Source organism: Sphaeramia orbicularis, chromosome 20 (genome assembly GCF_902148855.1).
Source record: "Sphaeramia orbicularis chromosome 20, fSphaOr1.1, whole genome shotgun sequence".
NCBI classification, from domain to species: Eukaryota; Metazoa; Chordata; class Actinopteri; order Kurtiformes; family Apogonidae; genus Sphaeramia; species Sphaeramia orbicularis.
Genome location: NC_043976.1, coordinates 21,874,177 through 21,896,923, shown reverse-complemented (window position 1 = coordinate 21,896,923; position 22,747 = coordinate 21,874,177). Strand labels below are relative to the sequence as shown.

General features: G+C 37.1%; 1 protein-coding gene across 6 annotated transcripts in view; it reads right to left on the bottom strand.

Moving 5' to 3' along the window:
- neto1l (neuropilin (NRP) and tolloid (TLL)-like 1, like) overlaps positions 1–22,747 on the bottom strand; it is a 75,571-nt gene that overhangs the window by 5,913 nt on the left and 46,911 nt on the right. For all 6 annotated transcript variants that reach the window (XM_030123702.1, XM_030123706.1, XM_030123703.1 and 3 more), the window contains exons 5-9: positions 19,063–19,104; positions 18,675–18,802; positions 8,795–8,877; positions 8,105–8,250; positions 2,268–2,381 (exon numbers count right to left, since the gene is read on the bottom strand). In XM_030123702.1, the coding sequence (XP_029979562.1) occupies positions 2,268–2,381; positions 8,105–8,250; positions 8,795–8,877; positions 18,675–18,802; positions 19,063–19,104 (513 nt within the window). The remainder of the gene's footprint in view (positions 1–2,267; positions 2,382–8,104; positions 8,251–8,794; positions 8,878–18,674; positions 18,803–19,062; positions 19,105–22,747) is intronic.

The following is a 22,747-nucleotide window of genomic DNA, read 5'->3' as shown; positions in this document are numbered from 1 at the left end:
TGAACTTGTAACATGGCACACTGAGCTCCAATGACAGTAAATGGTTACATTCACAACCATGAAAGAAAAGGGATGAAACATGACATTTTACCACTAATGAGGATAAATGTGGGCACTGCCGTGGCTTTATGTGTTACTAAACCACAGAGGACTGAGAAACATAGCTTCGTCTTGCTGAGTTCTGCAGATTTTAAACATCTCATCGTGACGCATAATTTATTGAATTCATGTTATATGTCAGTGACACCAGTAAAACATGGAGTAAGCCCATCCTGACACAGACTGTCTATATTTAACATAACAGCAACAGCTTGGGGTGTTAGAAAATATCGGTTCTGCAATATATCACAATATTTCATTTCACAATACTGTATCGATATTAAAAAGTTCTGTATTGATATTTTTAGGAATTTAAAATGCAGATATGGTGGAGGTTCATTTTTTGTTTTTCTTATTGTTTATATGTCATTCATTATTATTTAACACTGATTTATTAAATAATGGTTATTTGAAGCATCCTAAAAGCACTTTTTACTGTCTGAGAAAGGCACAGTTCCTTTGCCAGGATTGCACAAAAATAATGTTATAATGCTAGTTATGAACTAATAGAATATGAACATTTGAGCAGGACCTTTAACTGTAATATCTGTAAAACATAATTTAAGTTTTAACAGAGGAAAATTTTGTGATATAGCATTAGATTCTCTTGTGATCAAATAAAAATATGTTTAGTATTTGTGCATATTTCTGGTGTAATTCAATTCTTCCAAGAAATAATCATTATAAATAAAGAAACAAACTAAAAAATTGCCTTTTTAACAGTATCATGATATATCGTATCGTGATCCTAGTATTGTGATTTGTATAGTATTGCCAGATTCTTGTCGAGACACACCCCTAGCAACAACAGACCCCTCCCTTCAGCGTTCATTCAGAAGCTCCTCCCCACAAAATCACTCACACCAAGGCAACAACACTAGCATGAACTGAGCCCAAACATACCCTGTTGTTGACTGACATTATGAAACTGTTTTACCTAATACCATTTTAAGAGCTTGAGTTGTGTATAAACATCAATTTTTCAGCACCGTCAGGAGGTATTTGCAGAATCTGACAAAAGTATACTGGATTAAAATCACTTACTCAACCTTTAAAGCCTCGGGATTACATTATGTATTCAAAATACAAAGATTTCATTGTCATCCTTTTTCGCCTACAGTAAGTTTATGAGGTGAAAGAGAGTGTTCGAATAAGAGACAGCTTCTTTCAAGGAGGAACAAACTAAAACGCATACCAACTGCAAGCTAAGCACTACAGCATCATCAAAAACACATTGCATTTATTGATGTTAAAGTTGCAATCCAAGTGGTCCCAGAGGAGCCATAGTATGGATCTCAAGCTATGTGCTTATATATAGTGGTGGGTCATGAAAGGTCAAAGAACAGCAGACTAATTAATTGGCGATAAAATACATAGAAAAATGGCTTATCCCCAAAGCTATCACACATCTCAACTAATTATTGGAATAACATCATATGTGAAGATGCTGCAATCAGGAAATCTCAGTCAGAAGAGAAGATAAATTATGAAGCAGCAAAGCACTGGGGATCGATGTATAGATCCGGGATGTTGCCTGCCTCGAGGCATAGAAATGCAGTAAAAAGGTACCTTTAAAGAGTAAAAAAAAAACCACAGTAGAGCAACTGAGGCCAGAGTTTACATGTATACTATCTGTAATCCACAAACAAGTATTTTTTTTTTTTAAAAGGATTAGTCTGATATTAAAAACTGACTGATTAAATCTACATTACCGCTTGTCAGTTTTACTGCTTGTCATAAAAATTTACATTTGTGAGCTTGATTTTCACTTCATTTGCATCACTTTATTTCCCATGCCAGTTCTTTTCATTTTATCCTTTTCATTTATCATCAAGAAAAGTACTAGCATTTCAATCAGAGCATCAGATTATCACAACATATTTAATGTGAAACTTTAATTTGACTGTATTTGTCATAGTGGCAATACAGCCTCTCTACTACTGATAGCAGTTTCACCAGTGCCAAAGGGGAAATGCTAATAATGCCTCTTGTAATATTAATAACAGTAGCAATAGAGTCCAGTCACAGCAGATGGAGGTTATTTGTGGCTACATGAGTGTTGCTGTCCGTGGTGCTGAAATATCCAACTACACTTCTTGATGAGAAACAAATGTTCTTTCATTTGAAGCTAAGTGGTCAAATGACTGATCCCAAATGTAATGTCTTACCTTTACATTGGTTTTCATCCCAGGGGTAGACACAGTTCTGCATGCCATTACACACCAGTGTGTTGTTTATGCACATGTTACTGTGACAGAAGAAGGCATCTGCATCACAAGGAGCTAGAAGAGGATAGAGCAAATTAGAAAATGACTTCTCTTAATTGCCATGATGCTCTTTACACACTCACTTGTAATCTAATAAAATCTAAACATAATTTTTTTTAAATCTCTTTAAGTTTCATGTAATTAACAAAAGCATATCTGTAGGACATGTAAATATGTGGCAGTACAACTCAGTATTAGAAGTAAAGCAGAAGAGGAGTTCCAACTCGCCAGAATTGGGGAAAATAATTCTGGATGGGCATTACTCAGATCAGACCTGTTCTCCCTGAATCCATCTGTTCTTCATGAATTTTCATCCTCATCCACCTCTTCAAACATTTGCAAAGACAACTTGTGGATATGAATATCTTGGTGTGGGTCTGTTTATGTGTGTACTGTATTTGTGCATGCAGTGTCTAGAGAGACAGAGCTATGACATTTAAGAATTATATGCACACATGACACACCCAAAACCAATCATTTCTATTCATGAAAGATGCTTATTTGTACACATGGAGCACAGACTTGTCAACAGACATCTAAAGCGGGTGATGAATAAGAACATGTCCTCAAACATGTGGTGCAACATGACACCTGCCTGAGGCACAGCATGGCCTCCACCATCCTATGACGACAGTGTGAGGGCAGATCCACCCATCAGTAAGACATGGTCATAAAATCAGCGTGATAATGTTAAAGGCTCCATCATCATATAGCACTATAATTTAAAGCCAAGGTGCCCTTGCTTTCAACAAGCAATGATACTAATGAATTTCACTGCTCCTGTTAGTCATGGATGAACAATGTTTCTATTAAACTAAAACTATTAAGCTAAAACTCTTAATCTACTGTATACAGTAGTAAATTCACTATTGGAGTTTTATTCCTGTTCATTTTTATTATCACTGTTGGATTAGTCCATTGCAGAAAATACTGCAAATCACAGAACATGACATATTTTATGGCACTATAAGATTTAGAGGATTTGCATCACTGTAATAAGACACCTTGATATATGAGGTATTTATTTCACAGCATTTTTATTGACTTATCATTATTATTGAATTTCTTAGCAAATATTCTAGATCAGTATACTGTAATTCCAAATACCACATACAATATGTATAATGATTATATACATAAATGACATTGATGTTTGTCCATCCTTAGTATTAAAGAATCACCACTCATGAGTCTTCATATGATTTACCATCTGCTGACACACATGCTGTGGTGTGTCTTTCTTTCTGACTCACACATATGCATACACCAAACACTAGTACAGGTACTAAAGCAGCTTGCCAGTGCTAAGGCAAAACTGGGGACTATTTGACAGAGTTACTGCTGTGATGTATTGCTGTTTTCATCCCAGCGCTCATCCCAAGTGAAAAATAACACACCAAATTAGAGTGACTTATCTCTATCTCTTTCTGAGTCCCATCCGCTTTGGTCTTTTGCCAACATTTCCTGAGTCATATTGGCTCTCTGTGTGTGTCCTAATACTCATCTCTCTCTGCTGCCTTTGTTTCTGTCTCTTTTATACTCTGTATGACAAAGCTGAAACAGTTTTTCTTCTTTTGTTAAAAACCACTAGAGGGAGCCCTCTCCTTCACATTTGGCCTCTGAATCTTCCTGTCTCTTCTGCACAACACAGGGTGAGACCAGACGCTATAAAGAGCGTGCTCCACACTAATCTTCTGTGAAATTAATTTCAAGACATTTTGTAATAAAACTGCCCTTTTGCCCACACAGAAACACCCCGAGTAACTACTGGAAGCATAAATTAACTCCAACAATGAGGAGCTGATGAAAATAGTCTGAGTGTCTCTGCAGAGAGGCTTCAGGAGCAACAAGGTTTTTGCAGTGAAGTGCTAGAAGCAACAACGGGTTATCATGAATTTTTAAAATTAAACAACCATTATAGAGGTGGCTTGTGTGTTTTCATTCTATACAGGATATTTTTAGGAGCTGTAGATACCCTGTCTAAAACTTTCCATGTTCCTTAATTTTAGCAGCAGATATGTTTGTAGTGCAGTATATTATAAACTGATATTATCTCCTAGTCAGATAAGTCTGTATATGTGTGTGGAATGCATAACTGACTTTGGGTTTAGAGTTATTTTTCAGTGTATTGTTTTTACCACACAGCATTCTGTCTAAGATATTATCAACCATCAATTTGACATACATTCTTCTTATATCTAAATAGTTCACATAAATGGCACAAATCAATCCATCCATCCATCCATGATATTGTTAAAACACAATATCCCTACATTATTCTTCTTAATCCCAAATCAACCAAGATAAGTGTACAGGTGCAATATCGACATCATAGCACTATAACGTCTCAGAACATCTGTGTGTGTGTGTGTGTGTGTGTGTGTGTGTGAGAGAGAGAGAGAGTGAGTGAGTGAGTGTGTCTGCACGGTTCTGAGAAATTGAGGTGTTTTTTATTGGCCAATTTGGTACCTACACTTGAGGAATAGTCCCATCACCACATTAAATATCTTGGCAAGTTGATAGGACCAATATTTTGGGAAATATTAGTAATTTTGGAATACAATAGCCTTACAATCATGTTGCTATGCCCATGATGGTTGACGGGAAGTGCAGTACCACACTGCATGATGGGAAATGAAGATAAAAACAGGAACAATGCGTTTAATAACTTCAGTCCCTAGATATCAGTATTTCGATATTGTTATTTAGATTTTAAAGAATGATTTACCAAACATTTTTTTTTGTCAGTACTTGTAAAATATAGACAAACATCCTCCCCCAAAAGTCAGCTCTCCCCAGCATAAAAACTACAACATTCAGAATCCGTGGTTCCCCACGGGTCAACGCGCTAGTAATCTCATAATCTCATCTAAAATCTAACAAAGATCTGTATATTGCATATATTGGCACACATTAGCATACACCGTTGTTCTCAAATGCTTTCATGCATACAGTAAAGAAGCTTTGCAAGAAACAAATAGTGATGTGTGAAGTGAAGCCAGAGCAAATTTGCATCTGCAACCCCAGAGATGAGGCATAACCATGCTGACAGCTCAGATGTCACACAAGCACATTTATTACCTAAGACATAATCGCTTCTTGGGTAAAGATCTGGTTCAGTTTTTTTGATTCACATTTGCAGATTTATTCAGTGGAATTTTTGCAGGACTGTCTGTGTGTGTGTGTGTGTGTGCGCGCGCGTGTGCATGTGTGTGTGTGTGTGTGCACGTATCTCTGACCCAGGAAACAGTAAAATCTGTATGAGCAGGTGTGAACACCACAAAAATGATAAAGGTTGATGTTTGCGTTTGGGAACATTGCTCCCTCGTTTGGAGCATCTCACTGGGAGTCAGCAGCTCTGAATGGTTTTCTAAAATCCGCTGGTCCCACTGGGAACTTGCAGCTGTGCACAAACATAAAAAGGCTTAAGATCTACAGAAGCTGGGGAGCACTTATTGTACAAACTGTCCCATAAGCTGCAAATCCAACAAGTGCACCTGCAACAGAGTACACATTGACTTGTTGTTACACAATATACTATTTTCACCTGATGCGTGGAGTAGGGCTGCATGATATTGGAAAAAAATGACATTGCGATTTTTTTTAACCCTTCGATATATACTGCGGTATGAAAAAATACTCAGGAGGATATAATAGCTGTGTGGTGCCCATGTAAATGGTCAAACAAATTAGTTGTTACCTCTCGTTGTGGCAACAGGTGCACGACACTGTCGACACAGAACTCGTGTTTCAATATCATCCTTCTTGTAGCTGAAATAATTCCAGATAACTGATGGTGCTTTTCTTTTTGGTGACTTTCTCTTGGTCGTTGCTCATTTTTCAATGTTGTTATTGATGATTCACTCCAAACTGATGAAGAATGATTGTGATTGGTGGATCGCAGTGTGTGTCAGGTACCCTTGAAATTAGATGAGTACACGCTGAGTTCATTTACCTCCTAAATCTCAGGACCTGTGATGTGGCTATTGCGCACACATACATTGCGTTGACAATACTCAAACGTTATATTGTGCAGCTCTAGTGTGGTGTAACGTCGCGTCCTACAGCATTTCTTTTAATGCCATGCATGTAGTGTACTTTCACAAAGTTGTAACATTGGAACTTCACTTCCATTTTCTCTTCGTAGACACTAGATGGACCTATTTATTACACTGCTTCTGCTTTTCACAGCTCTGGTACACCTGTGCATTCACTGTTGACAGGGTTGGTGCAGTGCTGCTGAGTGGTGGTGGTGGATGCTGCTCTAAAGGCTGAGGTCTGGCAAGGGATCGCCTGAGTGACTTAGGCAGACGTGTTGCCCCGGCAACAGTACATCCTGGCTTTGCTTGGTGAAAAGGCCTTACAAAAGCGACACTGTCTTCACAACACAAACAAATCTGCTCATACCGTTGTTGCTCATTCAGTATAAAGATGTGATTACACATATGTCATCCTACAACAGACACATACAAGCATATAAACTAGAAGTTATCAGATCAGGAGCACAAATGGATTGCCATTTGTGAGCAGGTCATTCTTAATTGTTGTGATAATACTTTGTGACATTTGACAAATCGATTCATCCATATTGGACTAAAAAGGTTAATTCACTTTGCTTTTAAATACCTGTAGATACAAATTCCTTCTATGGGCATTTCTTGCTCCTTTTAACTGTCATCCAAATATGATAGTGACAGACTTACATCAGTAATGCTTTATGACTGGAATGATCAGTTTTACATCAAATAAATGGAGCATAAAATAATGAATCAAAGTCACTGTACTGATCACTGTATTTTTGTTCAAGTTGTATAGGTTTTTGTTCTTATTTATTTAGTCTTTTTTTTTTTTTTGTTTAACATTCATTTGCCATAAGATTCTGATGCAGTGCTCAACAGTGAACAGTCAATAATAAATGTACATTGTGTGTGTGAAAATACGTGAATGGAACTGTGGCATTTAAAAACAATGAATGACATTGAGATACTGTACACATAACCCTCTTCATTCACCTCAGTAGTACAAAGAATGACCTCTGCGACCCCTGTCAAAGTACACGCTCCATCAATGAAAAGCAGTGAATGACAATGAGGAGGACTGTGTTTGTGTGCATATCTATCTATCTATCTATCTATCTATCTATCTATCTATCTATCTATCTATCTATCTATCTATCTATCTATCTATCTATCTATCTATCTATCTATCTATCTATCTATCTATCTATCTATCTATCTATCTATCTATCTATCTATCTATCTACCTACCTACCTACCTAACTACCTAACTACCTACCTACCTAACTACCCACCCACCCATCCGATGCTGACTAATATATTCCCTGCCTGTGGCTGAACTTCAAATCCACCAATACTGTCATATTGAAAATTTCCCACAGGCAATACTCCCTGTAATGGAAATCATGCTCCTTGGATTCTGCTTGCTTGCTGTTTAAATGGCCATAAAACTAAATGAAACCTCTGACAGTACCTTTTCTGTGAATGGCATCGAATATCACTGGCAATAACCGTGGCCACTAAGCTTCCATCTCCCTTTAATGGCTAACACTAAAGATGAGACTGTTTTTATTTTGGAGTCTGTGTCACCGCCAGTGAACAATGTCGTCAGATTAATAAAGCTAATCAGTTTCATACAGTAGGGAGGTAATGTGGCAATAGACCACCGCATGTAATATATATAAATACAATGTAAGAATCTGCTTTTGAGTTGTGTCTTACGTTCTTGGTAGGTTGTGAAAAGGATGCGGAAGCGACTCTTGCGACTGGCCTCATCTGCCCACATACGGATGACGCCCAGTGTGGAAACCAGCATGATGTCATTGGCCACTGTAGAGCAGAACTTGCTTTTCAGGTCTTCCACTGAACTGAAGTAAGACAGGATGAGATAAGAATCCACATTATTTCATTATCAGGTAACATAGCAATTTACCGTGCATCTCAGTAATCTGCAGATCAGCCATAAGTGTTTATAAGATTTTAGGCATCACTTAATAAATATTTTCATGATCTGAAGATAAATTACATTGTATGGGAGTGCATTTGGTTAAAGTTAATGAATCTATTATAATATTATCTCAAAACATCAATGTTTTTTTTTTTTTTTACCTCGATAAAATAAATTACTTTGAGATAGAAAGAAAAAGATTCCTAACAATAAAGTTATATTCTACAACAGCATATTCTACAACACAACTTCACAGTGGTATGTGCTCTGGATCTGGTCAAACCATTAATATTTTCTTAAGATAAGCAAATATTTAAGTCAGATTTATTGGAAAAAAACATCAAATTATAATCACAACAATTACTAATGGCCTCAAATTTACCGAGGAGCTTTGACCACTGTAGCCCTTTACATAATATCCTAAAAATAAGGAGAGTGAGATTGAAAATGTCAGAAAGTCACACCTGCCACCATCATACACCGCCACAAAATTGCGCTTGCATTCATTGGAATTGGCCATCTCATAGTCCAGAAAACGCAGGTAGATCTGTCCGATTCAAGGTGGCAGAGAGGAGGAAATCAGAAAGACAGAAAGAAGAAGTCAGGCAGAAACTCAGAACATCTAAATCTAACAGAGGAAAGAGGTGAGGAAAACAAGAAAGAAGGACAAGAAGAAAGATTTCAGTTCCTATTATGGCATCTTACTCATTATCCCAGTGCCTGATTTAGCAGCTTTGTAATGAAATAAGACTGACAGACTGCTGCTTGTATAAAGTCATTACACACGCATATCAAATGAGGACTCAGACAGACAGGGTCTATTAGCTTTAGACTCATTATCCATATCTGTTGAGATAAAGCATTACACAAAACCTACAACCTTGTTAAATTTTAGGGGACCTTGGACTTTCCATCACCAGCTTTGGCTTCTCTAGAGTAAATCCCACCCATTAAATGCTCATTTTACATCCACAACATTTCTTTGACATCACTTGTCACCGATGAATTACAGACAATCAAATACTTCTGTCAAAGGTGTCCTTTCCATCCACATAATCAGTAAATGGACTCTTATTATCTCCTTTTGTTAAGTGAAATATCCACCTTGGTTTCCACCTTGAATTTTCACAACTGATTTTCTAGGCTAAGTCCCACTTCCTGATTGCCCCAGCATCATTGTCTGTCAGTCATTCATCAGGCTGAGATCGTCCAATCACAGCTATGGTTCTGGTCCGCTGCGCAGAGCTCTAGCCATCATTACGTTTAATGAGTGAACCGCTCCCGAACTGTGACAGGGAGATGTGATGCTTTAAATGCTCAAAGACGAAAGCTACAGATGGAGCAGGATAATGGACCTTGCAATGTCAACTTGGCTTCAACAACATGACAAGTGAAAAAGATCCATGGGGGAAAACAAGCTACCCAATTCCCCCAAGGTTTCATATTGGTGTCAGTAATCATCTGTCTAATAAGAGTTTGTCATATTCTGCCACTCTGCTGACTATATTGGCTTTGTCACAAGAAGCAGCACTTTTTTTTGCCTGCCATGCTGCAACAGAAGAACTACTGCTCATGTCAGTTGAATCTGCAATACAAAGATGAATGCATGTATTAAAGTGCTGCCTATGGGAAGCCGGTGCCCTCTGAAAATGAATATGTCCCACAGAGGAAACATATTTGCATTGATGCCTAATTATTTAGAATGCTGACAGATTAAAAAAGTATCTAAACATAATTTCTTGACAGATGTTACAAGGAAGATGTCCAGTGTTGCGTGACATTTTCGTAATTGATCATTTGTAACTGTAAACGGCTCATTTCCATGCAGCTTTTTGCCACACAAGTCCAATTTAATGTGTAAAAAATTTATTAAATGTATGTCAGGGGTGTCAAACTCATTTTAGTTCAGGGGCCACATACAGCCTAATATGATATAAAGTGGGCTGGACCAGTAAAATAATATAAATAATAGGATGACAACTTATAAATAATGTTTTTGAGTGAAAAAAGTAAAATTCTGTAATGAAAATGTTTACATCTACAAACTGTATTTGAACATAACATGAATAAATATGAACCTGAAAATTCTTAAGAAAAATAAGTACAGTTTTAACAGTTTTAACAATATACTTTATTCATTTACATGTGCATTATAACGTACAGATCACAGTGGATCTACAAATATACAAAACATTTAATAACAGGCAGAATATTACAATTCCACATATTTCTCTTAAGACATTTCAGGTCATTCACATTTTATTGTAAAATGCTAGTCTGTAAATGTAAATATTTTTGTGTAATTTTACTTTTTTTACACTAAAAATGTGGGAAAAGTGAGTGGTTTTCATTATTTATAGGTTATTATGATAGTATTTTACTGGTCTGATCCACTTTAGATTGAATTAACCTAAAATGATTTTAACATCCTTGATTGTTAATATCTTACTGTATTTTTTGCATTTCACAAATTCATCCCACGGGCCGGATTGGACCCTTTGGCGGGCCGGTTTTGGTCCCCGGGCCACATGTTTAACACCTGTGATGTATGTGCTTCTGCCAGAAATACTGGTAAGCATGTCATAAACTGGGTGAGAAACACATTTTCATATTTCAGCAAAGATTGATCCACAATGAAAACCACAGAAACTGGGAAAACCTTCAGGTAGTGTGTCTTAAATGTTCTCCACAATAACAAAAACATGCTCCGAAATACTTTGTATCTTATTAAAATCTAATGAAATATCTTCAAAATAGACCAATGTATTTCAGGCAGGTCCGAGTCATGCTTGATTAATATCTGACTCTTAAAATAATGTTATGTACCACTGAATACATCTGTAATTTCCGTTTTCTGTTCGAGGTTAGATGTATGTCACAGCATCTCCAAAGTCATTTATGCATGGTGCATTAGCAGTACCTACATTACAGTGTTAGAGCAGCATAAGTGCGTTTTTTGTACTTTTATCTCTGAAACTCTGACATAACATGCATAAGGACCATGCCTTAAAATATCTGACATTATATTTTGTGCTTGATATCAGTAGACCTCAATTCAATTGTATTATTCAAGACTCACACACAAAGATTTTGAGAAAGTGAGTGAGTGAGTTTGCAGTGAATTTAATGTTTTTTGCAATGAGACTTATTTGCATAAAAGGAGCTGATTTTGCACTGAATGCATGAATGTTCCGTAATTTACATGCATGCAAATAAAGGCACAACATTAGTGCTATGTGCTGGGTGGTGCAGTTTGCAGTAAATTCCACCCTTTGCAGAATCTATGTGAATCATAAGCTGTATTTTCTCACTTTCACCAGTTCTGCACTTATAAAAGGGACACAGTCCTTTTATGTATCTGTCCCTTTGACTTTATCACGTGCTATTAACTGATTAAAGTATATAAGCTACGATCACTAAAGAACAAAATCCCCCACCTTGACTTCTACGACAGTTGAGAATCTGGAGGGTTGGAGTTTTTCAAACATAACATCAGAGACTGACAGTTTTATTTTTATTTTATATAAGATATTTCAGAGCTGCTGTCTCAATCATTATCTTAATACACTGTGATATGTAGCATTCCCTGTCTTTCAACTACATCAAAGCTTAATATTTTATAATCTACAAAAGCAGCAGTAACACAGTTGAGAAGCTATAATTACTGCCGACCCATGATGATGCACTTTTACAGTAGGGTATGTTATATACTGTAGTCTTAACCCTTTATCAGGCAAGTGACTATTTTTGGTAATTTCCACACACATTACAAGACAGTGACAGTTCCAGTTCCAGTGAGGACAGTGAGTCAACAATTTCAGGTCCAATGTGGTCTACAGGGTCTGTAAGGTCCACCTCTGCATGAACAGTGAGTGTACCTGCTTTGTTAGGTACCATGAAGTAATGGTACTAATGTAAGGAATGATGTTCAAAGGGAGAATGTAGATGTGGACAAGGGTTTGTATTAGCACTTACTTTATGTTGGTCTAATGTTCTGAAATACATGTTCCTTTCACCTTACACATGTTTTTCTAGTATTTTTTATATTTACTTCTTGGATATTTATTTATTTATTTACTTACTTACTTACTTACTTACTTACTTACTTACTTAATTAATTAATGGTTAAGGCACCAAATATGGTGACGTCATTAACCTTGATTTTTGAGGAAAATAGTCAAAAGTTGGGCCACAATTGCTTCCTTCTTAAATCTGATAATAAATACATGTTATGCCTGTGTCTCAGTTACAACCTACAGCTTTGTCCTCCACAAGTCCATCTTTCCAGATGACTGGGTGTGGTAATGCCTCCCCTCAGTATTAAGACAGAGAGTTTTTCCCCCCATCATCTCTGTATGCAAATCCAACACCTGTAGCAGTATTACCCTGCCCCTGAAGGGGAGGCAAGGGGAATTGTTTGGTTGAATTCATACCAAATTTGGTTAGTAGATTGCCAGTAATCCAGAATAGATCTCATTACATTTTGGGAACAGTTGGTCAAAGTTAAATTTTTTAATGAATTTTTTTCAATCTTTTTTTTTTTCCCATTTACTTAAAAATGAGCAACATTTCACATGTCTGTAGGAGCAAAACTATTATTTAAATTCATACCAAATTGAGTTTATAGATTGTCAGTAACTCAGAATAGATCTCATTAGATTTTGGGAACGGTAGGTTAAAGTTAAAATTTTTTATAGGAATTTTTTAAAACTTTTTTTTACCCCATTTACTTATAATGGACAAAATTTCAAATGTCAGTAGCAGTAAAACTATTAGTTGAATTCATACCAAATTTAGTCTATATATTGCCAGTGACCCAGAATAGATGTCATTACATTTTAGGAAAAGTATGTCAAAGTTTAATTTTTTTATGAATTTTTAAAATCTTTTTTCTTCTCCCATTCACTTATAATGAGCGAAATTTCATGTCTAAAAACAATTTTGTTTCAATTTACATCAGACTCTGCGCATATATAGAGACAATTGATATGCTGACATCACCACATGCATAGACATGATGACATCAGCAGGATCGATGCCAAAATAAGCTACAATATGTGCGAGGGGTAGGGTTTGTTGTGCCTGGCACCATTTGTTTTTTTGTTTGTTTTGGCAGAAGTGCTCAGTTTGGGGGCATTTTACTTTCTACAGATGCACTGATAAAAAAATTCAGCTGCAGTTGTCTTTCTGCACATGTGAACCGTAAACTTTGGAATTTCTATACAGGAAGGTACTGGGCTTCTTTGTTATTTTGCAGAGGTGGGCAATACATTGGAAAAAAAAAAAAAAAACAACTACTGCCTTGTAGGCCCTTTTATGTTGTAAAAGATGACAGCCTTATGGTAAAAAAATATTGTTTTTATTACATCATTCAGCCATAAATTCTTCATGCACACATACCTGCAAACACCAACAGATGCAAACTGTAAATAAAACATTTTGATCTTGCTTCTCTAATGCTTCTATTGGTAAAGCTTTCAAACAGGCCAATGATGGAGAAAAATAAGGTAGCACATTGCATCACAAAGCCAAATGATAGCAATGGATCAGATAGATACAATCACCAATTAGTAAGGCAAGAGATTGGCTCCAGCAGGAAAACAGGCTGCCTCTTCATCGATTCTGCAGTGCCCAATAATGATGTAGAATCCATCACTGACTCTGGAAGAATATGTTCTCACTGTTGCTAAAAGGTGCCTTTAACAGAATTCGTTCTCTTCTTTGCAATTAGAAAAACTACACGTCCATATTTGGGTCATTATCTTTGTGTCAGACAGTCCGTGCAGGTGTGTTTAAACAGACAGGACGTAAATGATGTCTGAGGAGAATGCGGTCAAATGAGGCAAATGAGTTATTATTTCTAATCCTCTACAAATAACCACTGTCAGCAGAATTTGGACACCTATCCAAACAAAAATGCAGTGAAGAAATCGTACTCGAAAACCAGACTGCAGTTAAATAGACATGGTGTTTTGCAAAACTTAGTTACCAAACTTCTTTTTTTTACTTTAACAGTCATAATCCAGCTCTCCTTCTGGCATCCACTGCATCCTTATAAATGATGCTCTTACATAGGCTTATTATCAGCTAGTGTTTTAATGTTTCTTTGGATGCCAGAAGAAGTTGATATATAAGCTTATTAATATGGTTTAGGAACTTATTTCCCAGAAGTTGATTTTTAGGATAAACTGACATTAAAATAACATTGTGGTGTAAAGCAATCACATTACGCCATTAAGACTGGCGCAGTGCTGTCACTTCTGGCAACAACACATGGCCATTATTGCTTACTCAAACAATATGTCTTTCTATCTGTCCCCTCTTCCCCCCTCCTGTCTTCCTTTTCTTTATACCTCTAGTTCGGTCCCTCTCTGCCATCTGCCTTCTTGGACCTTAACGTCACCCTTATACATTTAGATCTTCGATAAAATGCATTATTAAGTAAATCTTTCCCTTATCCCCTCTTTTCCCATTTTTCCCCCTCCCCTGTCCCCCTCTCCTTGCCTCTCTCTCTCTCTGGAGTACTTCGGTGCAGTCTAATTAGAGCCTCCGGTATAGGATGTCATTATCTCTCTACTGTTTCTGGCACACTGGGTACAGTGCAGTACTGTATCAGCACAGGGAAATGAAAGCCCTGCCCAGTGCATGCACAACCTCATGTATGCACATATGTACACTGTGGTGGGGGGAGGATGGTATCCTCTGCACAGACTCCACTGCAGTAACATGTGCACGTATGTTTTAGAAAGACAGAGGAAGTGAGAAACCAAACCAGACAAAGGGATACAGTATTCTTTTTTATTTTTTTATATTTTATGTCTGAGTGTGAAGAGCGCCGGTGAAGATTTAGGACTATGTGCAGCTGAAGATAGATTTGTACTAAAATTTTTATTTTCTGCCTTGTCCATCAGTGCCAATGACTGTCAGCCTTTGGCCCATGCCTTGCCTTGTGAGACGCTCCTGCAGGGCAAAATATGACACTGATTCAGACCAAGTGAAATACATCATACTGCCAGACTCACTCTCACTGTCAGTCTTTCATGCACATACACAGGCCTTGCCTCAAACACACAGGAATCCATACACATACCGTACACACACACACACACACACACACACACACACACACCCACACACACACACCTAAAAATGACTTATAATCTTCTTTGGTGCTTTAGCAATGGTCTTTTGGCTGATTTTCCACTTAGAGGAACTAAGGGATCAATGATGCTTTTTGACTGCAACATTCAACTAATGCTTGTTTCAAAGTAACACTTAATGTACTGATCCATGAGTACTGATTATGAGGCACTCTAGCCAGAATATGTGGTCTTATAGTCCCTGTGGCCTTGCCACTTTAAGCGGTTATCTCTGAAGGCCATTCCTAAAAGGAAATAAGCTGGAAATATGTGATTCAAAGATTATGTCACATCTGAGCTCAGCAGCTGATGTGGCCATGAATCAGTCACCATTATCATCAGCCTTTCAACTCATGTACACGTGTGGCGCAGAAACTTATTTATTTATTTAAATATACAATTAAACCTAATTATAGTCCTCTTCAGTGAAGGAATACTTATTTTAATACTTTTAACATGAATGTGTTCCTGATGTGTATTGTATGATATTTAATGTAAAATGATCACTATGGATGTAACGAAGGCAAAGGGTGACATCTAAGTTGCTGAATTAGTGAAACAAATAATGACATGATTAAGCTGACATTGCAGCTGCCTTATCTCACTCCTGGGGGCATTAGGATAATGCACACATTCTTACAAATTAACATCACTACTCAGAGGCATCACATCTCATGGAGAGCAATGCACTACTCTTAGAATACATCAGACACCAAAAGGGCTGGAAACCAGGTTTAATATTTAAAGACAAAATATGTAACTTTTCCCCAAAACTACATATAAATTCCTACAGTAAAATCTCTGTCAGTCATCCCTTGTGACCCTGTGTCAGTATGGTGTATGCATGGTGGTGTATTTACCTGCAGAGACCCTCTGCTTGCATTTTCTATTCTCCTCTTGTTATGGTGTGTTCAGGACATTTCTTGGCATCGACCGTTGGGCCATAAGCTTGTGTATCCAGATATTACGTGGGATGTTTCCTGAACAATTGTGTTTACTGAGTCAAGTCGGAAATGTTACGTTGTTTACCTTATTCTAAGAGCCTTTCATGTGGACCATATTCACAGGGTGGCTATTTTTCTCTGATGCCATGCTCAAGATAGGAAACTCAAACACTATTATTAAAAACATTATTTGATATTGCTGCATTCTTGAATGTAGCAAATCTGATGAATTTCTATCATTTCAATGGATGCTCAAAATGGGAAGGGATGTTTGATCATATTTCAAGTTTAAACAGTATATTTGATGTTCAGTGTTACACAACAGTTACCATACAGATTCAACCACTTATTTGCAGCTGTTAATATTAGTGTTTTCTGCCTCTGACCATGTAATTGAAACAGTTTTGTACCTAATGCAATTCATATGAACATTACACAGATGTATGTATTTCAGTTAGGATAATGTTGTTTTGAATACCAGGAAATATGATGAAAACACTTTCCCTGGAAAATAGATCAGCATTGTGATTTCTAGTCCAATTTCCTTCCAGGCTTAAATATTGTACATGCACTGATATTTCAGAATCAACCTTTGGTATCAGTAATGCTTGCAAGGAAATAGTTGAACAGTAGCTGTTATCTAGAGGTGTAAAAAGTGTTATTTTACTTTGAAATATAGTGCAATATTCATCACAGTTTTCATTACCTATTGTCTTTTCAGTTGCTGAGCAGTTGAGAGACAGTGACACAATATTTTATCAGATTCCCTGTATTTATATCACTTGAACACAGCACTATGACATTATATTTTTGTGGACAATATGTGAGCTTCTAACCCTGAACGTGACATCAGAGGAATGTGAATATGGTCGGCTTCCATTGTGTAAAATATTCATCTGAAAAGAAACTGGCAACCAGAGCTTTCACTTTTGCTTTAGTTGCACATACCTCTAAAGTGTATCTTAACACAGTGAGTGAATATACTGTATATTGCCACCTTCAACCAATGGCAATAACTGATGTCAGTATAATGCTTATGGGATGTTTTTATGTAAATGTTAGATATATTATCATACATTCCTAAAAAGGTCTGGATAAACTCTTAAACGTATTTTATGAAGATCCGAAAGAAATAAACTGTAGGTCATTTTTCCCTTTACAATTACAGTATTATAAATGTGACCAACCCTTTTGAAATCTATAAAATGCAGCCTTGTAATACCTTCTGTCCTTGAATGAATTGTTCCAACCATAAAAGTCAAAGTGAAAATGTGGACTTCTTCCAGTAAATCAAACCTGGCAAATGCACCCACATGTGGGCCAGCACCATTTCAGTAGAAGATTTAGTGCCATAATGGACTGGACTGTGTCTGTGCGTGTATGATTATGCCATATAGACTCATATGAGAAGTTATAGCATTTGTAAAACGTGGCCTTTTCCTGCACTGCAGCTCTACCCTCTGGAAACTTTTAATCCTGTGGCATTAATGCAGCACAGGTACAGCTAGAAGATAAGGAGGCATGCCTAGTGTGTGTTAGAGAGTGTATCATAAGTGTGTATGTGTGTGAGCTTGTGCATGTATGTCTGTATTTGTATATGCATGTGGGGAATGTGGCGAACACCGGTAGAGAAAACAAATACATGGTGTGGGAGGCCTCAGGGTCCAAATACATGGCACTGCTATTCCATCAGGACTAAGGCTCCCTCTCTCTGTTCGGTCTACCCCCACCCCCTCCCTCTCTCTTTTGCCTTATATCCCTTCATTCCTCTTGGCAACAGCTCGCTGATTAAAAAAAATGGGTCTGACCCCAAGTAAACCCTTCTGCCTATCTGTCTGACCCTTGCAGGGGAACAAGTCTACCCTCAACCACAAACACTTACACTGGGATACTGCTGACAGCTGCAGACAAACCCACTTGCAATATCAAAGCCTCCTGATGCAACCCTCTGTCCCTGATCTTATTGCATGTGTGTAAGAAAGCTGAATAGAAACAGCAAATTAGTAAGAAAATATGCTCAATATCTGAAACTGAGAATATCAAAAGGAATGGTGATGAACACATGCAATATGTGTCAAATGAACGGGTCTTGCGGCATCAATTTTTCTTGGTTTGTTTCCCGTCATTAACCGCATTCCGCTGTCATCTAGCTCACCCAGTTGACGTGAACATTTCATTTCCTCTTTATTTTACATGACATTTCCGAATGCAACTTTAAATCTAATTCACAGCTGGATGGAAACGTAGCTTATGTTACTAACCTTAGAGCGAGGCGGAGCACGGATGTACCATTTACAGTCGACGGCCTCCGCTGCGCCAGCCTTCCCATCTCTCGTGATCTGATGAGACTCAACGATACCTTCTGGACCAACCATGTCATACTGACATGCTGAAACACACACACATGCATGAACACACCCAAACACACACACATATACACACATGTGTGGTTCAAGCAACACATGAACTCACAAATAACACCAGCACACACATGCATTAGACAAATATAGAACACAAACAATATATAAAACTGGGGAAACACTGTAAAATAGGTTTTAGTAAGACAGAGGACAGAAAGAAGGTGAAAGGGATTGAGACCAGGAAGATAAGAGAGAAAGGCAGAAAGGGAGAGAGAAGGAGTATACCTACAGGGCAGAGGTGGAGGGACTCCCAAGTCTGCAAAATCTGGATCTGAGAAGAGAGCAGAAGAGGGATAGGGGAAAATAGGGGCATTCATTTTTAATGCATGATGACAAAACTCAGAGCATCTCCCAGAGCCAGAAACAATCAGGTGTATCAGTGCACACAGGAACTTCCTGCACACAAAACTACAAGCCGGTGCCCTTATTAATTATTTTAGCCACTGTCTCCATACTAGATGAGGCATGATGCAGGCTGTTATTTATCATATTAAGGTGAAAATGAGCTCTTTTTAAGAAATTATTTGTTTTAAATTCCATTTCACCCTAATTCTTGCTGTTTTTATAGAACAAATATGTAATTGTGTGAAATCGTTGAAGGTTTTAAAATGATATACCATACCATACCATACCATACCATACCATACCATACCATACCATACCATACCAACTTTATTTATAAATCACTTTAAAAACTTTACAGCTGGCCAAAGTACCACACACGAATCATAAAACAACGGAATAAATAAGTAAAACGGTGACAACAGAAGATGCAGTGCGGGCTAAGAACAACAAAATTCAACCATCATAAAAACAAAGACAAATTCAAATCTGGTAAAAACAACATAGGAAATCTAAAAAAACATCTCACAAACTGATTAAAAGCCAACGAGAAAAAGTATGTTTTTAGACGTGATTTAAATACCGGCAGAGGCCGAGCCTGTCTAACATCTAAATAGAGAATATACATAAAATACACTTAAATTGGAATAAATGTAAATGAAGAAAATACGTTCACCCCAGCATTATCCTGCATAAAATCTGCATAAAGTACCCAGAGAAGAGCTACTAGTTAAAATCTAAAACAAATTTCCAAACAATTAAGTTTTCACTAGTAAATTTGGAGGATCAGTATCAAGTTGTTATGAAGAAAATTTTCTTCTGATGTTTCAGTCAGCCTCCACATCAAAACTATTAAGTTGTATTCTACAGCACATTAGACAGTATTTTTTCTTTCAATTATAATTTGTGAAAAAAAAAAAAAAGAGAGAGAGAGCGAGAGAGAGAGAAAAATACACTTAACTGTGAAAACCAGTTAGTTGAGTTTTTTTCCCTGTAATAAACAAACCAGAGCTGCTCTGTTGTGTCTCTATTCACTCACACTAGCGACAAGGTCCCAGACACACAATACTAGTGTGTAAAGAAATCTCCTTCTCGCTCACCACATGCTTTATGTTTAGGTCTTATCTTTGTTCCATTTTGCAGCATCAGAACAAAACAAAAGTACAGCTTAACAGAGATAAATGGAAGTGCAGAAACATAAAAATGTCCTTAACAAAGGTTTTAGAAAATTATTGTAGACCTTTGGGAACTGTTACGCTAAGCTTTAACAAACTTTTACACACTTAGAATAAAAAACAAATGGAGCCAAGCAGTGGCAATATATTTTGCCAGCTGAAGATAAGGAAAGCTTCTCCAAAAGTTTTGAAAGTCAGCTTGAAGTGAAAGGTTTTTAACATTTTTTTTTTGTATAATGTTGCAATAAATTACATCAACAACCCCAGCCTCACTGAGATGCGTTACCTCATCTTGCCAGTGCAACATCATAGCCTTTTCTTCATCCCCATAGATTCAGTATCACTCTTGTGATGACTTCACAGAAGGCAGAAATTGACTCCTGAACAATATCCACCTGTCTTTTACCTGCCTATGTCATGCGTGTGCACGTGTGTTTCACCTAATCAATTACAGCAGAGTTTCCGATGTAGCGTCTTTTAAAATATAAATAACTTTGAAATGGATGAAAATTGGAAAGTTCCATAAGTTATGGGACCCCTTAATTTTGTATTTTGATAGGCTCAACGCCCTCAGCTAGAAATAATGAGTGAAAGTGTCCCTTATTTAATTTACCAATATCATAATTTATGTTATTGTGTACCCCCCCCCCCCCCCCCCTTTATTTATTTTTTAACTTATCTATTTTTTTTATTTTTTTTGTTTTGTTCTATGTTTAGTGGTAGTTTGTATGTATGTATGAGGGCAGGGTGGGAGGGAGAGGATTCGGTTGGTTAAACTAAGAAAAACTATTCAAGACGCTGTATCTAAAATGCATCATATATTGTTTTCCTTTCTTGAATTAAAAAAAAAAAAAAAAAAAAAAAAAAAAGAAATGGATGAAAATTGGAATTCACTTTCACAATAATATAGGAAATGACCACATTATGATGAGCCTTTTTTGTCACTTATTTCAAAACTTTTTTCAAATAGCTGCATTGTTGAATAGTTCCTTCTCAGTTTTCAATAGCATAAAAGAAAATGAAAATGAAAACTATTAAGTCGTTGGACTTTATCTGAGCTACCATTTCACTATAATGGCACCATGAAGTAAAACCTTCACTGCATTAAATATGATAATGCTTATCCTTTTTTATTCCAACCATCAGAACGGTTGTGCTTTCAAAGATACGCTGTTAGCTGTGAGCTCTGGGCTGCATTCTTTTGAGGACACAGCCTGCGGAAATGGGAAATACAAAAAAGGCTTCACATTAAATCTGATTGTTCCTTGCCAAATCGAGACATGGCTACTACTGACTGAGCTCAGTGTGGAAAATGAGGGCTGATTGCACAGCATGAACACCTTTTCTAAATGTCACAGTTTTTTGTCTGTGTGTATGCCCTAATTTTTATGTCTAGACATGAGTCAGAGCTTCAGTGTTTAAACTGGACATGAGGAGCATTCCCATACCTGGCAACACTACATGCCTGATGACAGGAAATCAGACGGAAAAAAAAAAAAAAAAAACTAAGTGGAACAGTGAGCGAGGGAGGATGAGCATTCAGCATGTGTGATGATGACACTAGTTGGATAAAACCTATAATCAAAGGAGAGAGATTCTTGGATGTATTCCAGCTGCATTCAGGTGGGGATTCAGAATAAGTGAACCTCACCTCATGCTGAAAAGAAGAAGTGGCTTTTGAATAGCTGTGTTAATATCTAGCAAGGCTGCAGTGCAAATCTCCTCTCTCCTCTGTGCTTTCAGTACCAACTGGGACAAAGTAAAGCATTCAGGTGAACACAAATCTGGCCAGAAGAGGTGCTTTGAGTGTACTTGTAAGCTTCTCCAGAGACTTTTACTGTTTCTCTCCTGATTAATTGTTGCTTTCAACTAAGGCTCAAATGAGCCGATCTATAAAAAGCGGAATGGGGAATACCGTGTAATTTAAAAAATACAAGTGGTTCCTCTTTCCTTGGACAGGTACGTGGGGGTGAACATGGACAACATTTTTTGTCTTTTGGGAAAAGCAGTACTTTGTTTATAGAGTTCAAACAAATCCACCCACATTATCAACACACTGTGATCGCTCCTCCATCTGGAGAGGTTGACAAAGGAGTATACACTCCAGCACAGAAGTGTTGCATTTGTTTTTTGTTTCCAAGAACCTAACGCAAGTATTTGCTGTAATTATTTAACTTTTTTCAGACAAAAATAAATCAAAGTAATCCAGTTGCTTTCTTTTTACAGACACAGGAAATATTGATCACACTAGATGACTAATGTGTATGTCACTCCTGAGTTGTTTTTTATGAAAGTGTTACTGTATATAAAATACAGAAAGCATATACTGTAAGCTGCTGTTACTGTCGTTAAAAGAAAAGGTTTCAGCTTTAGCCTCGTATACTCACAGATATAACA